General features: G+C 42.7%; 1 protein-coding gene across 1 annotated transcript in view; it reads right to left on the bottom strand.

The window, feature by feature from the left end:
• The window catches only part of LOC126455429 (cytochrome P450 6k1-like), a 42602-nt gene extending 20562 nt beyond the window's left edge, over nt 1-22040 (bottom strand). The window contains exons 1-3 of the mRNA XM_050091179.1: nt 21921-22040; nt 12361-12653; nt 1280-1461 (exon numbers count right to left, since the gene is read on the bottom strand). Coding sequence (XP_049947136.1) covers nt 1280-1461; nt 12361-12653; nt 21921-22040 — 595 coding nt within the window. The remainder of the gene's footprint in view (nt 1-1279; nt 1462-12360; nt 12654-21920) is intronic.
• Between the last annotated feature and the right edge of the window lie 903 nt (nt 22041-22943).

Here is a 22943-nt window from a genome sequence, read left to right as displayed (position 1 = left end):
GCGTACTAGAGGCGTGCGAGAGTAATATCCAATACCGCCCCATACCATAATACCCGGTGCAAGACCAGTGTGGCGGTGCATAATGCAGCTGTCCAGCATCCTCTCTCCACGGTGTCTCCACACTCGATTCCGACCATCGTGGTGCTGCAGACAGAAGCGTGCCTCGTCAGTAAAGACAACGTCATTCCATTCTGCCGTCCACATCCGTCTGTCATCACACCATTGGCGACGGGGACGTCTGTGGTTCTGCGTCAATGGTAGACGAAGCAATGGACGTCTTGCGGACAGACCACTCTGCTGTAAACGGCGTCGAATGGTACGCGCAGACACTGGATGATGCGTTACAGACGCAATGTGCTGTGCTATGGTTCGGGATGTCACTGAGCGATCCATCATTGCCTATCAGCACGTGCAGTGGTGCACCGAGGTGAATGCGATCGACCACGTCGGTCCGTCGTACCCTCCTGCATCCAACGGTCACATATCCGCATTACAGTTGTTTGGTTTCGTCCAACACGACTAGCGATTTCTCTGTATGATAATCCACAATCTCGGTAAGCCACTATCCTTCCTCTGTCGAACTCGGATACTTGATCAAAAGATGTTCGCTGTTGTCTACGAGGCATAACTGATCGTCTTGTGGATCAACCACAAGGTAAACACACGTGCCGAACGTACACTCGTCGAAATCGCCAAGCCTTAAATGGCGCTATGAGGTGGCGCCACAGGCGTACGTGATGTGCGTCTGCGCTGAAATTCTAATCAGTTGCATATCTCATCGCTGCAAACCCATGGTGTAAATTTCACTTGATTCGGATGCTTCCTTCAGGGTGTTGCATTTACGGTGGCCAGCAGTGTATTTACGAATTAGATATATTTGGACAGTGATTGAAAGAGATTAATTTCCAATAAATCTATGTTAAAACACTTTCTTTTGGATAAATATCCTACAAGTTATTTACATAAAACTGTATTTCATAACCTCCTCCATTCCTCTAGCCGTTGTGCACAGTATGTGTGTCTGTGACGAAGTATTCCTGAGGGCAGTCAGATCGCATAATAAACTTATTATCTTTCGGGATTTATTCACTTTATATAGAGGATATCATAGGGCAATTTCAAGGAGTGAATAAAATTCGTTAAGCTACATGGATGATTGAACAACATGTTCTAGGAAGACAAGAATAAAGAAAATAATAAAATCCCACTCTTATTATTTCACCATCTTCGACATAACTGTTTCGGTCATTCAACTTAGACTTATAAGAGATAAACTCACCGATTCGTTCCGTATTTTTTCCTATTTGCGGTTTGTCTCCATCAACGAATCCTTTATTTTTAATTTGCATGAGAAGATTAAAAAAATCGTTCCTGGTCACGTTGTTCTTCTCCCTGTATTCTACATTGTCTGCTATCATTTTCCGAAAAGGGATGCTAGCTTCTTTGAAGCTACCCTTTATCCTGAAAAGCAGAAATGCTTAATATCAATTACGATATTGATCGTTTTGCACAGCAAATAGTTAAAAAAATTCAGATGTGTGTGAAATCTTATGGGACTTAACTGCTAAGGTCATCAGTCCCTAAGCTTACACACTACTTAACCTAAATTATCCTAAGGACAAGCACATACACCCATGCCCGAGGGAGGACTCGAACCTCCGCCGGGACCAACCGCACAGTCCATGACTGCAGCGCCTGAGACCGCTCGGCTAACCCCGCGTGGCAACAGTTTTAACATATAACACATAAAGTAGTGAGGCAACAGTACTATGTTACGAACTAAATTATTTGCTCACTGAACAAAATGACGCCAGAGAATCAAAGTAAAAAAGTTTCCTGCATCAATGTTCGCTGTCACTCTAATTGCAGAACGCAAAATTTGAACTGTTGCGAATGAAAGCCAAGAGAAATTATCTGCTAGAAACTGCAGATTCGAAACAGAGAGAGCATTAAATGTTTGTTGTTGTAAATGGGACCGCAAAGTCGCTGCCCTACATTAACCCTAATCTATGAATTCATTAATTTACACACCGTGTATCATAAATATGTTCATTGTGGAGAATTTCCTTGGATATGGAACAAGCCAAATTACATATTAACAAGCTTAAGTAGACAGTGCAGGTAACCTCAGTAGATGGGATATTTTCAGAACTACATACAAAGCTACGCTATTGGCCTCTAGCGATAATACACAGAGGTCAAAAAAGTCATGGCGTACGTCCTAATATCGTGTGGACTTGCTTTTTCTAGTCGTAGTGCAGCAACTGGACGGTGCGTGGATTCAACAAGTCGTTGGAAGAAGCTCCCTGCAGAAATACAGACTCTTGCATCATGTACAGCCATCCATAATTTCGAAAGGAATACCGCTCCAGGATTTTATGCCGGAACTGGCATTTTGATTATGTCTCATACATATTCGATGGGCTTCATGTCGGGCGGTATGGGTGGTCAAATCATTCGTTTGAAATATCGACAACGCATTTCAAACCAATCGTGAACGATTGGGACCGGTTACATGTTTTGGAACATCCAGCTCATGAGTGGCTACAAATGTTCTCCACGTAGCCAAACACAACCATTTTCAGTCGATCATCGGTTCATTTGGACCGGAGCATCCAGTCCATTCCACGTAAACACAGCCCACACCGCTATGGACCCACCACCAGATTGCACACTGCCTTGCAGATACCTTGGGTCCCTGGCTTAGTGAGCTCTCCGTCACACTCGAATGCTACCATCAGCTCTTACCGTCTGATCTGGACACGGTCTCCCAGTCGTCCAACGTCCAACCGATGTGGTCAAGAGCCCAGGACAGGCGCTGTAGGCGACGTCGTGCAGTCAGCAAACGCACTCGCGTCGCACGTCTGATGCCATAGCCCATTAATGCCAAATTTCGCCGCACTGTTCTAACCGATACGTTCATCGTACGTCCCTCGTTGATTTCTGCGATTATTTCACGTTGTGTTGCTTGTCTATTAGCACTAACGACTCTAAACAAACACCATAGCTCTCAGTCATTAAGTGAAGACCTTCGGTGAGAAGTAATACCTGAAATTTTTGTATTCTCAGCACACTACTGACACTGTGGATCCTGAAATACTGAATGCCCTAACGATTTCCTAAATTGGATATCCTATGCGTCTAGCTCAAATTAGTACCATTCTGCATTCAAAATCTGTTAATTCGTGCCAGATTCACGTCGAAAACCTTTTCACCTGAATCACCTCAGTACAAATGACAGCGCCACCAAAGAACTGCCGTTTTATGCCTTGTGCACCCGATATGTGAGGTATATGAGCATACCGCTGTCTGAAGACCTTTGTCACCAAAACGCAGAACAACAGATGGAAGATATGTGCCACGTGTAATATAATGAAAAACAACAATATCCGGAAAACAGCATTGAGACTGAGACATATCGTGCCATTGTGCGTTAAAGGATCAGAGTAAAGCTAGGAGGTGAAGGCTGAAGATACATTTGTCATTTCATAAAGAATTCTGAGCAAATACTACGGGAGAAGGAAAAGATACTGATATTCGAATAACTGACTGAATACAAGAGCACACAGGCACGCAAACACCAGTGTCGTAGAAGCATAGTAGAACGAGGATATAATTAGAACCCTGTTCAGACAACATACCTGCGCAGATCAAATAATTTCATTATTTATCAGTTCAAAAGCTTGAAATTAAATAATATAATAATTACAAAAGAAAAAATTACAAAAGAAAAATTCGGAATAGGTATCAAAAACCTATTGAGAAGAAATAAAAACTTGAGGTTTGACATTGTAATTCTGTCAGAGACAGCAAAGGACTTGGAAGAGCAGTTGAACGGAATGGACAGTGTCTTGAAGGGAGGATATAAAATGAACATCAACAAAAGCAAAACGAGGATAATGAAATGTAGTCGAATTAAGTCGGGTGATGCTGAGGGAATAACATTAGGATATGAGATACTTAAAGTAGTAAAGGAGTTTGCTATTTGTGGAGCAAAAAAACTTATGATGGTCGAAATAGAGAGGACATAAAATGTAGACTGGCAATAGCAAGGAAAGCGTTTCTGAAGAAGAGAAATTTGTTAACATCGAGTATACATTTAAGTGTCCGGATGTCATTTCTGAAAGTATTTGTATGGAGTGCAGCCATGTATGGAAGTGAAACTTGGACGATAAATAGTTTAGACAAGAAGAGAAAAGAAGCTTTCGAAATGTGATGCTACAGAAGAATGCTGAAGATTAGATGGGTAGATCACGTAACTAAAGAGGAGGTATTGAATAGAATTGGGGAGAAGAGGAGTTTGTGGCACAACTTGACAAGAAGAAGGGATCGGTTGGTAGGACATGTTCTGAGGCATCAAGTGATCACCAATTTAGTATTGGAGGGCAGCGTGGAGGGTAAAAATTGTAGAGGGAGACCAAGAGATGGATACAATAAGCATATTCAGGAGGATGTAGGTTGCAGTAGGTACTGGGAGATGAAGAAGCTTGCACAGGATAGAGTAGCATGGAGAGTCTCAGGACTGCAGACCACAAAAACAACTACAACAATAGTTACGAAATTAGTGATCCCAAAAGGTTTAGGCAAAATATGAATAATAATAATGTTAAAAAGTGAAAAATAGCTCGGTCAAATGTTTTGCGAAATGTTTTATCTAAAGGAGGAAACAAAATAGATTAGAGAAATATCTGACGCACTGCATTAGCTGTCCCCGACTTTGACCATCACTCGAAGGCGGTTCCAATGAATCTCTAATCTGTTTCATTTCTTACCTTTACACGAATAATATCACAAAATATTTGACCGATTTTTTTCAAATTTCCTTTTCATTTTAAAGTTTTGTTCAGGAAGAATGATCATTTAGAGACGTCCTCTGTTTTCTCAGCGTCTTCTGTTCTCTGTTTTTGATTCGGAGAAAATCATTTCGATAGTTAAATATCACACGAGTGTGAAGTTTTATGCGCAAAATAGCGAGGCCTTGAAAAGACCAGTGGAAAAATATTTCTACCGGAGCCTAAAATAGGTGAGTATGCTCCTCTTAAAGATCCTCACTGAAAAGTGGGGTACCAGCTGCCTCATTCTATCTCCCTCACCACCTTTCAAAATTTTCCCAAACATCTGGCATGCGAACATGTTCGCGCTCTCTGTGACATTTTACTCACCGCTCACTCTCACAAGCTCTAACAGTTCGGCCATCACAGTGAGTCGCTCACAACCATCCACCTCCGATTGCGCATTCTCATTGGCTCATTCGGATGATCTCATTGTCATCATATTTCTGTGTCTTTGTGTCACTATCTCCTGTCTCACGACCTCAGTCTCCTTCGTTCAGTCCTCCTATTACTGTCTCCTCTAATCACCACTGTCTCCTCTCGCTCTCTGTTGCTGCTACTCTCTCTTTCATTTCTTCGCACTACTGCAGTCTGTTCTCACTGTCACAGTCTCTCTCGTCACCGTTGTCATTCTCTCTCGCTATCACTGGCTCTCACTCATTTCTTCCTTCTCTTTATTCGTCATCCATTAGCTCTGTCTCCGTCAATCTTTTCCTATCACTGTTCTGTAATTGTCAACAATGTTCCACTGCCACTGTATCCCACTCTCTCCCCCACACTGTCACTGGCTCCTATGTTTTTTCTATACTACAACCACTGTATACGCTTGCAGAATTTCTTGCTTTTCCCTCTCTATCCCTCTGCCACTGTCTCCTCTCTCAGCATAAAAAACGGCGAATATGTTCGCATGCCAAAATCTTTGGGAAATTTTTAAATGTGCTGAGGGAGATTTAGCTAGCTGGTACCCCACTTTCCAGCCATAGTCATTTAAATACGAGCATATATTGCTTCAATAGGAGCATTTTCCCGCTGGTTCCCTTCTTTTACCTCCTACAGCAGGACATGTCACTCATCTGAAAAGAACTTTACGGGCCAGTAAAATACTACGAGTATAATTATGTGAAACTGAAATAACGAAACACTAACTTTGCATCTCGGACCGGATTTTATGTGTAAATAAATTTTGCATGTGCGTCAGTACAACATCACATGGTTCCCGAATCTTTCTGATAGTAACGGAGACACTTCTCAGTACATTTCTCCGTGTTAAGCAGACTGCAGTCTTGTGGGCACATTATGATATTGGGCGAGAAAAGACCAGCCCGTACATATTATGAAATAAATGTCTGAGGTAAAAGACCATGCGGAAGGCTCATACAGCACTGTTCAGGAGGAGGTGGCGAGCACTGAAACTGGAGCTGGGGAACTATGATGATGAATTAGGAATTAGTTGGAAACTACTGGTCACGGATTTCCGAGAGACTGTCATACCACCAGTCACTAGCCACTGTGACTGATGTCGTCATCCAGGCTCAGTTCGACTCCATGCTTTGCTGGGTAAGAGTCATTGTCGCTTCTAAAGATTGTAGATCTGTGTTCAAATTTTGGCACCCTGTGTACCCATGTGGATAAAAGAACGGTGTGAGACGGTGTCTGTAACCCGCGTGAAGCATAACGTACCTGAAATGGCCGTCGTTACGCCTCAAAATATTCGAAGATTTCGTGCACTTCAACAAAAAAGTGCATCGTGACCTGCCAGTCATCATTCCGGAATATTAAAAATCTCTCTCAGGTCTTTGCAGGGGATTATGAACGAGGATTTAAAGTTTCATCCCTACATTCTGCGAGTAGCTCGACAGTTACGGCTGCGAGATAAAGAGAGTAGGTGCAATTTTTGTGCATTACTGGACTGAATCGACCAGGATAACAGATTTCAGACAAATCCTGTGATGTCTGAAGAAGCAAACTTTCATCTCAAGGAGCTTAATGGTTGATGCTTGATGTCGAAATTTTTTGGACACAAATCATGGCCGGCGGGCTCACCTGACCTTTCAACCGTTGAGTTTGTTCTGTGGGATCATCTCAGTCACGAAGTTTCTTTACAGCGACTCAAAGTGGGCCAGAATGCTGAAAAAATGGACGTAAAAAAAGGTTCGGAGTTAGGAGCTGAATTTTAAATCCTACTCGGCATTTATTTGTGAGACGCGCGCCTATCTAGCCGGCCTGGAGAAGTACTGTGCCATTCGGATGACATATTTTTGTTCAGCGGAATCAGACCCAAATGTTTTAAACGGAATGTATTCCAGGAGGTAAGTAGTTAATTACCAACTCTTATTTTACTATCTGATCTTTTATTAGCAACTGGTTTTTGTCAGTTGACTTTTGCCGGAATGCAATCAAAGAATTTGTAAAACCTCGAGAGAAAAGCAGAGCTAAGGTTTAGAATCCTCAAAATCCCGCCCTTTGTTTCATTCTGTTCTTATGCGTGTACTAGTATCTTCTCGAATCAGTCTTAAAATCCAGCTACCAACCCCATCTCGAGCTTTGAGTCATTTTTTGAGCGACAATAGCAAAATGCCGTTATTTACAATGAGAAAATAAAATAGAAAATTTTAGTAAAACACCAATAAAACACATATGCACACGTGATAATAGGATTCTTATTTCTATAACATTGCTACACTACTGGCCATTAAAATTGATACACCAAGAAGAAATGCAGAAGATGAACGGTTATTCATTGGACAAATATATTATACTAGAACTGACATGTGATTACATTTTCGCGCAATTTGGGTGCATAGATCCTGAGAAATCAGTACCCAAAACAACCACTTCTGGCATTAATAACGGCCTTGATACGCCTGGACATTGAGTCAAACAGAGCTTGGATGGCGTGTACAGGTATAGCTGCCTATGCAGCTTCAACACGATATCACAGTTCATCAAGAGTAGTGACTGGCGTATTGTGACGAGCCAGTTGCTCGGCCACCATTGTCCAGACGTTTACAATTGGTGAGACATCTGGTGAATGTGCTGGCCAGGGTAGCAGTGGAACACTTTCTGTATCCAGAAAAGCCCATACAGGACCTGCACCATCCAAACGTGTAATATCATACTGAAATGTAGGGTTTCGCAGGGATCCACAGGTCTTAACACATCTTAAATGTAACGTCAACTGTTCAAAGTGCCGTGAATGCGAACAAGAGGTGACCGAGACGTGTAACCAATGGCACCCCATACCATCACGCCGGGTGATGCGCCAGTATGGCGATTACGAATACACGCTTCCAATGTGCGGTCACCGCGATGTCGCCAAACACGGATGCGAACATCATGATGCTGTAAACAGAACCCGGAGTTCATCCGAAAAAATGACGTTTTGCCATTCGTGCACCCAGGTTCGTCGTTGAGTACACCATCGCAGGCTTTCTGTCTGTGATGGAGCGTCAAGGGTAAACGTAGCCATGGTCTCCTAGCTGATAGTCCATGCAGCTGCAAACGTCGTCGAACTGTTCGTGCAGATGGTTGTTGTCTTGCAAAGGTCCCCATCTGTTGCCTCAGGGATCGAGACGTGGCTGCACGATCCGTTACAGCCATGCGGATAAGATGGCTGTCATCTCGACTGCTAGTGATACGAGGCCGTTGGGATCCAGCACGGCGTTCCGTATTACCCTCCTGAACCGACCGGTTCCATATTCTGCTAACAGTCATTGGATTTCGACCAACGTGAGCTGCAATGTCGCCATACGATAAACCGCTACAATCCTTCCTTTATCAAAGTCGGAAACTTGATGGTACGCATTTCTCCTCCTTACACGAGGCATCACAAGAACGTTTCACCAGGCAACGCCGGTCAACTGCTGTTTGTGTATGAGAAATCGGTTGGAAACTTTCCTCATGTCAGCACGTTGTAGGTGTCGCCACTGGCGCCAACCTTGTGTGAATGCTCTGAAAAGCTAATCATTTGCACATCACACCATTTCCTTCCTGTCGGTTCAATTACGCGTCTTTAGCACGTTATCTTCGTGGTGTAGCAATTTTAATGGCCAGTAGTGCACTAAGCGTATTTTAAAAAAACAAATATAATTGCTACAATTTTATCAGTCGGTCAGCAGTCTGAAGATGCGCAGGAATCAACAAACAAGTTAATAAAGTAATATGTCTAAGCTTTTCACCAGTGTCCTCCTGTGTGAGAAATATAGAAGGTGTGTTCCGGAGACTTTTGGAAACAACAGATCAATATATTTCTTCTTTGCGGAAACCATCTACGAGGAAAGTGGAAATTCTGTCGTCGGAAGCTGTTGCCGTCTTGGTACCTGCTACAGAGGATTACGAGGGATCACATGCTGAGGATGATGAGATGCAGAGGTGTGAAACCGGAACTTCCCTATGGATGGTACTAGCCGTCAGTGTAAGGCCCGTGAGATCGAGTCTGCAGCACCACTGCTTCCTGTAACGGCTGACGACGAATATGAACACACAGTAGCCTAAGTTCCATACATCAGTATTTGTTTCAGACACGTAAAATTGTTCAGTTCTGTGCCTACGAACTACGATTTGGGGACAGCATTGGTTTCCTGTTATTATTTAAAGAAAACGACTACAGGATCACATCGAATGCTTGTCAAAGCTTTCGGCGAACATGGTCTTGGGAAAACTCAGTGTTTCGACTTGTTCAAAAAATTCCAAAGTGGGGATTTTGACGTGAGCCGGCCGAAGTGGCCGTGCGGTTAATGGCGCTGCAGTCTGGAACCGCAAGACCGCTACGGTCACAGGTTCGAATCCTGCCTCGGGCATGGATGTTTGTGATGTCCTTAGGCTAGTTAGGTTTAACTAGTTCTCAGTTCTAGGGGACTAATGACCTCAGCAGTTGAGTCCCATAGTGCTCAGAGCCATTTGAACCATTTTGACGTGAGGAACGACGAGGGCGGAAAACCACTGAAAAAGTTCGTAGACAACAAATTGCAGGCCTTATTAGGTGAAGATGATATTCAAACTCTACAAAAACTCGCGGAACGCAGAAAGCCGCCTCTCTTCAGTTGAAAGATATGGGAAAGGTGCAGTGAGTTGGAAAATAGGTTCAGCATGAACTGAATGAAAGACAGCAAGCCAGACTTGTGAAATGCTGCTCTCCAGATACAAGAGAAAGTTGGTTGTCCATCGAACAGTGACAGGTGATGAAAAGTGGATATGTTCGGAGAATCCTAAGCGTCGTAAATCACGGGTGAATCCAGGAAAACTAATGATATTCACTGCCAGACCAAAATCGCTTTGGAAAGAACGCTCCGTGTTTGGTGGGATCAGAAGCCGGCCGAAGTGGCCGCGCGGTTACAGGCACTACAGTCTGGAACTGCGCGACTGCTACGATCGCAAGTTCGAATCCTGTCTCGGGCATGGATGTGTGTGATGTCCTTAGGTTAGTTAGGTTTAAGTAGTTCTAAGTTCTAGGCGACTGATGACCTCAGAAGTTAAGTCCCATAGTGCTCAGAGCCATTTGAACTATTTTGGGATCAGAAGGGAGTCGTCATCTATTATGAGATGCTAAAACCTGGTGAAACGGTTAACACTGATTGCTACCAACAGCAAATGAACTACCGGAATATGGGAAAAGGCAGCACAAAGTCGTACTGCTGCATGATTACGCCCCATCACACACAGCAAAACGGGTCAGGGAAAGGATCGAGGGGTTCAGTTGGGAAACACAAGGGCATGCGGCTTATTCTCCAGACTTTGCTCCGTCCCATTATCGTCTATTTGCATCACTGGGACACTCCTTAACAATGCTTTAATCTGTATGAAAATGTGCGAAAATGGCTCGATGACTGGTTCGCTTCAAAAGAAGAACTGTTTTTGGCGTGGCATTCATAGCCTGCCGGAGAGGTGGAAGATATGGGAATGCTGAGACAGAGGCAGAGGGACAGAGAGTTTCTCTCAAGACTTGACTCAGAAAGTAATGTGGCGGTACACGAACGTCTTTAGCAACGCATCGCCAATGATGAAAACCATTTCAGTGATGTACTTTTTAAGAAATAACAGTAATGGTGATTGTTTTCAATAAAATATTGTTTATCAGTTTTAAACAGCAGACGTGTAATTATTGCAAACAAATTCCAGTTTCATACACCTACACCTGGTACAAATGTTAGTGAGTAAGAAGATGAAGAGGGAAACGCAAATGGGGAGAAGAAGCAAACGAGGAAGAACATTAAGAAGACTTATAAAGCTTTTCAGTTATTGTTATTAATACACATCTGTAATGAAGACAGTTTTTTAATAAAGTGCACTTTTAAAATTATAAATTTTCACCGGTAACTTTTTTCAATTTATAAATTTTTTTCATATTCTTTTCTTCATACGGAAACAAAACATTTTGAATTTTTCAATTTTAATATAAAATCGTTATTAGGAGGGTCAGAAATCCAATTATAGCCCTTTTTTGCCATATTGGAGCAGTTCTGAAATTTTGATCTGGTTTTCAGGATTCTGGGCCACTGTGTGAGTCCACAATGCTGAGACAGAGGCAGAGGGACAGAGAGTTTCTCTCAAGACTTGACTCAGAAAGTAATGTGGCGGTACACGAACGTCTTCAGCAACGCATCGCCAATGATGAAAACCATTTCAGTGATGTACTTTTTAAGAAATAAACTTGTGTTTGGCTCTTGAGAACAGGGAACGTGTGTAGAACAACTATCTATAAATTATATTGATATAAATATATGGTGTACCTTGTAATAACAAAAAGAAGATGTATTGTTTCCCATGGCCCACAAACACACAAAGTAGCTACAGTCACGTTATTTCCCATCCTCCCTTATACTTCCGTATAAATGGCCAGCCGTATTGGTTTAAGACACTCGTATAAACTGGTATTCATGGGACGCATCATTGCTGTGCCTCTTCGATTCTTACGTAAGCTAGACCTTACTGCTATCCACGTCGCTCTGCATCCAGAGAGCACGGTGTTGAGGAAACATTCATCTGACATTGTTGTTGTTGTTGTTGTGGTCTTCAGTCCTGAGACTGGTTTGATGCAGCTCTCCATGCATACAGTAAAGCTGCATGCCCTCGGGAAAAATTACGGCTGTAGTTTCCTCTTGCTTTCAGCCGTTCGCAGTACCACAACAGCAAGGCCATTTTGGTTAGTGTTACAAGGCCAGATCAGTCAATCATCCAGACTGTTGCCCCTGCGACTACTGAAAAGGCTGCTGCCCCTCTTCAGGAGCCACACGTTTGTCTGGCCTCTCACAGATACCCCTCCGTTGTGGTTGCACCTACGGTACGGCTATCTGTATCGTTGAGGCACGCAAGCCTCCCCACCAACGGCAAGGTCCATGGTTCATGGGGGGAGGCATTTGACATTATCCTCCGCTTTTACAATAAAAAAATTTCCTTCAACTTCCAAATCAATTATAATTTAAGCAGTTTCATTACTACAGTAAAGCTTTATGATCTATAAATCACCACTCCCATGACTTTATAGGCATAATTCTATACACGGACATTTGATATGACCCAGTGGACTTGCCTCAGTAAGCTGGCCAGCCGTGGAGCCATGAAATTCAGTCTGACGCTGAGACTCGACACGAGACCGGTTGCGAACGCCCTGCTGCTCCAGTCGCGGAACACGGAGTTGGGGTTTCGCTGGGAGTCCGACGAGAGGCCGAAGCCTACCGAGACGATGGCGTCAGTCGTGAAGCGGGCCGCCACCTCGCGCACCTCCACAGGGTCTCCGCGACTCGCCATCTCCGCCGCTACTTCAGCCAGCTCTCGGCCGCATTCCTGGATCAGCTGTTCAGCACAGCCCACTTGAAATCTATACTTCACAATAGTCACAAAGTAAAGATTCAGTCTCATACATTGCTGGTAGAATCGAAACGTACAAATTTTAGATATGACTGAGCGATACAGGTTCATGCTCTTAGTACAAATCCTTCATGTTGACAGGAATGATTCCGAGCTATGGATGTGGCAACCTTTGTACCTCAAAGTACAGGTTGGATGTATTAATTAAAGAATTGTTTGTATACCTGTATACAAGGAGAGGTGGGCTACAGAATGGTGTGGCAACCTGGATAGAAGCAAATATTTTTGTATGCCCACCTATGTCAATCTATTGGTTATGAACTGCAGATTGAAACTGAAGAAACTGCAAAAAGGCAGGAATTTAAGGAGATGAGACCTGGATAAACTGAAAGAACCAGAGGTTGTACAGAGTTTCAGGGAGAGCATAAGGGAACAATTGACAGGAATGGGGGAAAGAAATACAGTAGAAGAAGAATGGGTAGCTCTGAGGGATGAAGTAGTGAAGGCAGCAGAGGATCAAGTAGGTAAAAAGACGAGGGCTAATAGAAATCCTTGGGTAACAGAAGAAATATTGAATTTAATTGATGAGAGGAGAAAATATAAAAATGCAGTAAATGAAGCACGCAAGAAGGTATACAAACGTCTCAAAAATGAGATCGACAGGAAGTGCAAAATGACTAAGCAGGGATGGCTAGAGGACAAATGTAAGGATGTAGAGGCTTGTCTCACTAGGGGTAAGATAGATACTGCCTACAGGAAAATTAAAGAGACCTTTGGAGAGAAGAGAACCACTTCTATGAATATCAAGAGCTCAGATGGAAACCCAGTTCTAAGCAAAGAAGGGAAGGCAGAAAGGTGGAAGGAGTATATAGAGGGTTTATACAAGGGCGATGTACTTGAGGACAATATTATGGAAATGGAAGAGGATGAAGATGAAGATGAAATGGGAGATAAGATATTGCGTGAAGAGTTTGACAGAGCACTGAAAGACCTGAGTCGAAACAAGGCCCCGGGAGTAGACAACATTCCATTAGAACTACTGATGGCCTTGGGAGAGCCAGTCATGACAAAACTCTACCATCTGGTGAGCAAGATGTATGAGACAGGCGAAATACCCACAGACTTCAAGAAGAATATAATAATTCCAATCCCAAAGAAAGCAGGTGTTGACAGATGTGAAAATTACCGAACAATCAGTTTAATAAGTCACAGCTGCAAAATATTAACGCGAATTCTTTACAGACGAATGGAAAAACTGGTAGAAGCGGACCTCGGGGAAGATCAGTTTTGATTCCGTAGAAATGTTGGAACACGTGAGGCAATACTAACCTTACGACTTATCTTAGAAGAAAGATTAAGAAAAGGCAAACCTACGTTTCTAGCATTTGTAGACTTAGAGAAAGCTTTTGACAACGTTAACTGGAATACTCTCTTTCAAATTCTGAAGGTCGCAGGGGTAAAATACAGGGAGCGAAAGGCTATTTACAATTTGTATAGAAACCAGATGGCAGTTATAAGAGTCGAGGGGCATGAAAGGGAAGCAGTGGTTGGGAAAGGAGTGAGACAGGGTTGTAGCATCTCCCCGATGTTATTCAATCTGTATATTGAGCAAGCAGTGAAGGAAACAAAAGAAAAATTCGGAGTAGGTATTAAAATTCATGGAGAAGAAATAAAAACTTTGATGTTCGCCGATGACATTGTAATTCTGTCAGAGACAGCAAAGGACTTGGAAGAGCAGTTGAACGGAATGGACAGTGTCTTGAAAGGAGGATATAAGATGAACATCAACAAAAGCAAAACGAGGATAATGGAATGTAGTCAAATTAAATCGGGTGATGCTGAGGGTATTAGATTAGGAAATGAGACACTTAAAGTAGTAAAGGAGTTTTGCTATTTAGGGAGTAAAATAACTGATGATGGTCGAAGTAGAGAGGATATAAAATGTAGACTGGCAATGGCAAGGAAATCTTTTCTGAAGAAGAGAAATTTGTTAACATCGAGTATAGATTTAAGTGTCTGGAATTCGTTTCTGAAAGTATTTGTATGGAGTACAGCCATGTATGGAAGTGAAACATGGACGATAACCAGTTTGGACAAGAAGAGAATAGAAGCTTTCGAAATGTGGTGCTACAGAAGAATGCTGAAGATAAGGTGGGTAGATCACGTAACTAATGAGGAGGTATTGAATAGGATTGGGGAGAAGAGAAGTTTGTGGCACAACTTGACTAGAAGAAGGGATCGGTTGGTAGGACATGTTTTGAGGCATCAAGGGATCACAAATTTAGCATTGGAGGGCAGCGTGGAGGGTAAAAATCGTAGAGGCAGACCAAGAGATCAATACACTAAGCAGATTCAGAAAGATGTAGGTTGCAGTAGGTACTGGGAGATGAAGAAGCTTGCACAGGATAGAGTAGCATGGAGAGCTGCATCAAACCAGTCTCAGGACTGAAGACCACAACAACAACATCGTTGTGATTGGAGGTCTGGGGGACTCCAGCCATGTTGTTGTTGTGGTCTTCAGTCCTGAGACTGGTTTGATGCAGCTCTCCATGCTACTCTATCCTGTGCAAGGTTCTTCATCTCCCAGTACTTACTGCAGCCTACATCCTTCTGAACCTGCTTAGTGTATTCATCTCTTGGTCTCCCTCTAAGACTTTTACCCTCCACGCTGCCCTCCAATACTAAAGTGGTGATCCCTCGATGACTCAGAACATGTCCTACCAACCGGTCCCTCCTTCTAGTCAAGTTGTGCCACAAGCTCCTCTTCTCTCCAATTCGGTTCAATATCTCCTCATTAGTTATGTGATCTACCCATCTAATCTTCAGCATTCTTCTGTAGCACCACATTTCGAAAGCTTCATTTTTCCTCTTGTCTAAATTATTTATCGTCCAAGTTTCACTTCCATACATGGCCACACTCCATACAAATACTTTCAGAAACGACTTCCTGACATTTAAATCTATACTCGATGTTAACAAATTTTTCGTCTTCTGAAACGCTTTCCTTGCCATTGCCAGTCTACATTTTATATCCTCTCTACTTCGACCATCATCAGTTAGTTTGCTCCCCAAATAGCAAAACTCCTTTACTATTCTAATTGTCTCATTTCCCAATCTAATTCCCTCTGCATCACCCGACTTAATTCGACTACATTCCATTATCATCGTTTTACTTTTGTTGATGTTCATCTTATACCCTGCTTTCAAGACACTGTCCATTCCGTTCAACTGCTCTTCCAAGTCCTTTGCTATCTCTGACAGAATTACAATGTCATCGGCGAACCTCAAAGTTTTTATTTCTTCCCCATGGATTTTAATACCTACTCCGAACTATTTCTTTGTTTCCTTTATTGCTTGCTCAATATACAGATTGAATAGTATCGGGGATAGGCTGCAACACTGTCTCACTCCCTTCCCAACCACTGCTTCCCTTTCATACCCCTCGACTCGTATGACTGCCATCTGCTTTCTGTACAAATTGTAAATAGCCTTTCGCTCCCTGGATTTTACCCCTGCCACCTTCCGAACTTAAAAGAGAGTATTCCAATCAACAGTGTCAAAAGCTTTCTCTAAGTCTACAAATGCTAGAAACGTAGGTTTGCCTTTCCTTAATCTAGCTTCTAAGATAAGTCGTAGGGTCAGTATTGCCTCATATGTTCCAACATTTCTACGGAATCCAAACTGATCTTCCCCGAAGTCGGCTTCTATCAGTTTTTCCATTCGTCTGTAAAGGATTCGCGTTAGTATTTTGCAGCTGTGACTTATTAAACTGATAGTTCGGTAATTTTCACATCTGTCAACACCTGCTTTCTTTGGGATTGGAATTATTATATTCTTCTTGAAGTCTGAGGGTATTACGCCTGTCTCATACACCTTGCTCACCAGATGGTAGACTTTTGTTAAGACTGGCTCTCCAAAGGCTGCCACTAGTTCTAATGGAATGTTGTCTACTCCCGGGGCCTTGTTTCGGCTCAGGTCTTTCAGTGCTTTGTCAAACTCTTCACGCAGTATCATATCTCCCATTTCATCTTCATCTACATCCTCTTCCATTTCCATAATATTGTCCTCAAGTACATCGCCCTTGTATAGACCCTCTAAATACTCCTTCCACCTTTCTGCTTTCCCTTCTTTGCTTAGAACTGGGTTTCCATCAAAGCTCTTGATATTCATGGAAGTGGTTCTCCTTTCTCCAAAGTTCTCTTTAATTTTCCTGCAGGCAGTATCTATCTTACCCCTAGTGAGATAAGCCTCTACATCCTTACTTTTGTCCTCTTGCCATCCCTGCTTAGCCATTATGCACTTCCTGTCGATCTCATTTTTGAGACGTATGTATTCCTTTTTGCCTGCATCATTTACTGCATTTTTATATTTTCTTCTTTCATCAATTAAATTCAATATTTGTTCTACTAGCCCTCGTCTGTTTACCTATGTGATCCTCTGCTGCCTTCACTATTGCATTCCTCAAAGCTACCCATTCTTCTTCTACTGTATTTCTTTCCCCCATTCCCGTCAATTGTTCCCTTATGCTCTCCCTGAAACTCTGTACAACCTCTGGTTCTTTCAGTTTATCCAGGTCCCAGCTCCGTAAATTCCCACCTTTTTGCAGTTTCTTGAGTTTTAATCTATAGTTCATAACCAATACATTGTGGTCAGACTCCTCATCTGCCCCTGGAAATGTCTTACTATTTAAACCCTGGTTCCTAAATCTCTGTCTTACCATTATATAATCTATCTGATACCTTTTAGTATCTCCAGGGTTCTTCCATGTATACAATCTTCTTACATGATTCTTGAACCAAATGGTTGAAATGGCTCTGAGCACTATGGGACTCAACTGCTGTGGTCATCATTCCCCTAGAACTTAGAACTACTTAAACCTAACTAACCTAGTGATATCACACACATCCATGCCCGAGGCAGGATTCGAACCTGCGACCGTAGCAGTTGCACGGTTCCGGACTGCGCGCCTGGAACCGCGAGACCACCGCGGCCGGCTCTTGAACCAAGTGTCAGCTATGATTAAGTTATGCTCTGCTCAAAATTCTACCAGGTGGCTTCCTCTTTCATTTCTTAGCCCCAATCCATATTCACCTACTATGTTTCCTTCTCGTCCTTTTCCTACTCCCGAATTCCAGTCCCCCATGACTGTTAAATTTTCGTCTCCCGTCACTACCTGAATAATTTCTTTTAGCTCATCATACATTTGATCAATTTCTTCGTCATCTGCGGAGCTAGTTGACATATAAACTTGTACTACTGTAGTAGGCGTGGGCTTCGTGTCTATCTAGGCCACAATAATGCGTTCACTACGCTGTTTGTAGTAGCTTACCCATACTCCGTTTTTTTTTATTCATTATTAAACCTACTCCTGCATTACACCTATTTGATTTAGTATTTATAACCCTGTATTCACCTGGCCAAATGTCTTGTTCCTACTGCCACCGAACTTCACTAATTCCCACCAAATCTAACTGTAACCTATCCGTTTCCCTTTCTAAATTTTCTAACCTACCTGCCCGATTAAGGGATCTGACATTCCACGCTCCGATCCGTAGAATGCCAGGTTTCTTTCTCCTGATAATGACGTCCTTTTGAGTAGTCCCCGCCCGGAGATTCGAATGGGGGACTATTTTACCTCCAGCCATTCAATTTGGTAATAAAGCCGTTCTTATGACATCATTTATTGTATGGCTACCAGATTCGGTGCTTCAGTTCACCGTCTTCATTCATTAGTTGATGCTGAGGGGGTTAACACCATTCATATACACGATGCATCAGTGGTTAGCCTAACTGGTTTTCACCGACCACCTGTAACTGCTATGTTATCTCTCCAACCTTCAACTATAACTGGTTTTTGCAGACTACCTGTAACTGCGATGTTGTCTCTCCAACTAGGAACTACAGTTGATAGTGGATGGTTGGAGAGACAAAATCGCGGCTACAGTTACTCTGCGAAAACCAGTTATAGATGTTGTCCACTAATACAGCGTGTACACAGATGGTGTTAACCCCTTCAGCATCAACTAAGGCCTGTAGGTGTTGGAACATCATAATGATGGCTGTAGGTGTTTCACTTTATTCCAAAAGCCTAAATGGTTAGGGAACAAGAAACACAGCAAATGGAAGATTTACTTAGCTTCTGTTTCTCCAAACAAACGTAGACTCATTACAAATATACAGCAAGAAGTGGAGTACAGCTATCACAGTATCAACAAGGATGAAGCTCATTGTACTGCGCATGAACTACAGTGTTACTGCAATGGGCGCCAATTGTGAGTGGGTTGAGTGGCTACCGACGGCCATCCTATACTGTGGCAGCAGAGGGCGCCCAGAGTACAGAGCTGCTGGAGGTGTATCATAGTGGGAATGGCCCAGTGAATCTGCTACATCCTGCATGACAGCTGTCGGCGTCTCCCATAGACTTGCAATTCAATTGTTGTGATGCCCATGGTGTGGTATCGATATGTCATGCCACACTATGACAGGCTCACAAAGGCCAGATAGAAAACTTTTTCTCATTTTTGTTCATATAACTGAAATTTGTAGATGATTATGTAAATCAAATTTTGTAACAATAGCTGAAGTGAGAATATAGTGTGTAATTTTTATACAGTCTCTAATGAAAAAGCATAGCATCGAGGTGGGGAGGAGTAAACGAAATTAAACTTTGTGGGGTTGGTACTTGGCAGTTTGTGCTTGTCAGTTGACATTGCACCCATTCAGGCGTGGTTGCATGCACTAATTCGGTTGAGACGGGGTGTTATTAAGCCATTGTATCCTCTCTTAAGATAAACTGGCCCACATCTTTTGTCACTGATTCTTGATATCCAGGAGTAACACCACTGCACTTTTCCAAGACCTCTCCCACATCACTACTACACTCACTGAAGACGGCAATCTGGGGCAGTGCACACCATTCACTCAACACAGAGCCAGATCATTCGTCAGTCATGTTTCCCAATCGCAGAATCATTCCAAACTCAACCCTTTGCATTGTGGTGTTGCCAACAACTTATGCTGAGATGGTCGTTCGGTCGTCTGGCTGCTGCTAGCCACTGGCCAAAGTAATGTTATGATCAAGAATGTTACAGGGAGCATGTTATTTGTTCTCAGATGTCAGGCACGCATGTGTATGTGTTGAAGCTATGCTTGGTGCACAATACAGCGATCCATCAATTTTGTAGGCAGATGTAGTCGATTCGAACATCATCATGAGTACACCTGCCTTTGCGTTCTCATGCAGTCCAACAATGAGCCACTGTCACATCGGATTTCCCCACAAATATAGATACTATACTGTTCGAGCATTGTGGACACCCACAATGAGGCCACTTTAAAAACCTACAAGGTGCTGACAACGCTGCCACATACGAGTACTCGACATCCCCTTGTCCTCCACAGTGATTACTCAACATCTGAAGGTGTCCCGGCCCCTTTATATCCTACCTGCTTATATACCCTACGCTAAACATGAACAACAGTGATACAGTCAGGTGACTGTTCTACCTGTCACCGAGAATAATTGCCACTCTAATCATTGTATAGCAACCGATAGTGTGTAGATCTACGAAGTTATATTGACATGTGACCATGTCTTGTGTGTGTCTCAATTCACATCAAACATAGTGCAATTGATACTTCCTGTCTGGCCATGATGTTCTTCTTTGTACTAAAGAAGTAATCTTTTTCCGTATCTACCAATGTTGTTCATCCACTACGAGGATTAAATCTTTACTTCGGCTGTCATAAGCTTTGGTGGCATTTCAATGGAAATGAAAAGAATGGTGTTAGGCAAGCCATTATATACTGACAGAAAAAATTCGCAATACCAAAATATTTATGTAGAGTAATGAAATTTTCTGAATATATTTGTCTAGGTAACATATTTAACTGATTAACATTGCAAGATCGTGGTTAATGTAAGTGTGAGATAAGTCATTAAAAATGAGAAATGTAGGTACATTAATAACCGATGTAAACTGCATGAATGTTGAAGGCAAGTATTCCAATGCCAATGCTTTGTGATGTACATGTTCCAGATGTCAGTTATGGGATAGAGTTCCATGACTGTTCCACTTGGTTGGACAATACAAATACTGTTAATGCTGGTTGTGGATAAAGCTGGAGTTGTCCAATATGTTGCATATGTGCTTGAATGGTGTCAGGTCCAGTGATCGAGCACGCCAAGACAATGGGTCAACACTCTGTAGAGTATGTTGGGTTACAACTGCTGTTTGTGGGCGAGCATTATTCTGTTGGGAAACACCCTTGGGAATACTGTTCATGAATGGCAGCACAACAGGTCGATCCACTAGATGGACATACAAATTTACAGTCAGCGTGCGTGAGATCACCACGAGGGTGCTGCTATTGTCACACGAAATTGCACCCCAGACCATAAATCCATGTTTGGCTCTAGTGTGTCTGGCATGCAGATGGGTTGGTTGCTGGCCCTCAACCGGCTTCCTCCTAATCAACACACAGGTATCACTGGCACAAAGACAGAACCACTTTTCAACAGAAAACAGAACAGACTTCCACCCTACCCTCCACTTAGCCCTCACTGAAGTCGCATATGGTGGCGGTTTGGGGTTAGTGCAATGTACGCTACAGTGCGTCTGGCTCTGAGATGTCTTTGAAGTAAACGACTTGTAACAGTTGATTGCATCATTGTGCCGACTGCTGCTCTAATTGCTGCAGCAAAATCAGTACGATGCACGCTCAGCACGACGGTCTTCCCTCTCGGTAGTGTCATCAGGCTCTCCAGAGCCCGATCTTCTTACGACCGAACATTGTCATGAGCTACGCTGCCAGCAACCGTGTAAGGTGGCTATATTCCTGCCAAGTCTTTCTGCAATACTGTAGATGCAACATCCTTATTGAAAATCAGTCACGCGTTGTTAATGACGTGTTTGTCGTTTTAAAGACATTTTTAAGTGACATCAAGTCATCGTGTCCAATCTTCTAAGATAACTAACGCTCATGACCGTTGCAGCGTCTGCTTAGGGTAAACCTCATTCGTACTCTCACCCTAGCGCTATCAGCGCCACTCTTATGCGACTGGCGAAAATTTGAATAGTCATAACCTATCAGACGTAGAAACAAGCCTATCAAGTTTTGTTTATGTTACACAACTCCTTCTTGGTGTCTTGGGTTTTTCTTCCGTCAGTGTAGGACTCATTCCGTATTATTGCTGTATGTCTTTGCAGTGTTCTGTTTAAGTCGGAACTAAATAAGTACGTAACTCTGTAGTGTATATACCATTATCATTATTCAACTCACCTGGAACAGGCCTTTCAGTTTGCCGGAGCTGAATGCAGGCGTCAGTTTGGCCCTGCGATGGTGCCACTCCTGAGCAGGCAGCCAGAACAAGTGCCTGTTGAGTGGCTCCTCGTCGTCCATGAAGATCCCCCGCTCACGGAACGAAGCGAAGTCCTTTATCAGAATGTGGCGAACAGTCTCAGGATCCCGTACGAGAAGCACAGGACGGAGTATCGAGTAGAGACCAATGAATCGTTTTCCTAAAATTATGGAAATAAAATACTGAGTGATTACCCACCAATTCGACCCACTTTTGCCACGAAGGGCAAATACATTTCATCTTGCAGAAGCTATTGAAAAAGCACGCCAAATTTAAAAGATCCCAAAATCCTCAGGATGTGCTAAGTTCTACAGAAGCTATAAATTTGATATGGACTTCAATGCTAGATACTTTTACTAGAAGCTCTGTCTCGAAATATGGTCGAAAATGGGAAGAGGTTCGGTCGTTTGCAAAGGACACAATGGGCTGCATATAATAAACACCTCCATTGCAAATAGCGATGATAATGTTACCGAAGTCAGGGCCACTTAAGTGGAGTCCCTAAATGTGGTTTTCCTAAATTTCTTTACCAGAGAAGACGAAGTAAATATTCCAGATCCGAATAAGGAACTGCTGCTAACATAAGTAACTTAGAAGTACATATCTTCGGTGTAGCGAAGCATCTCGGTTGACTGAATAAAGGAAAGTCTTCCAGTTCAGACAATATATCAGTCAGATTCCTTTCCAAATAAGCTGATATAATAGCTCCATACAGTATTTAGCAACAACATACACGTGCTCACTCGATGAAAGATCCATACCTAAAGGCTGGAAATTTGCACAGGTGACATTAGTAATCAAGAAGAGAAACATGAGTGATCCCCTGAATTACAAGCCCGTATCACTATTTTACATTTGCATTAGTAGTTTGTAAGATAATTATACTGTGTTAGAACATGACACATTATCTCGAAGAAAAAGATCTATTGATAGATAACCCTTAG

This window comes from Schistocerca serialis, chromosome 2 (assembly GCF_023864345.2).
Source record: "Schistocerca serialis cubense isolate TAMUIC-IGC-003099 chromosome 2, iqSchSeri2.2, whole genome shotgun sequence".
Taxonomy (NCBI): domain Eukaryota; kingdom Metazoa; phylum Arthropoda; class Insecta; order Orthoptera; family Acrididae; genus Schistocerca; species Schistocerca serialis.
The sequence above is the reverse complement of the archived record's forward strand: the minus strand, read 5'-3'. Positions and strand labels throughout refer to the sequence as shown.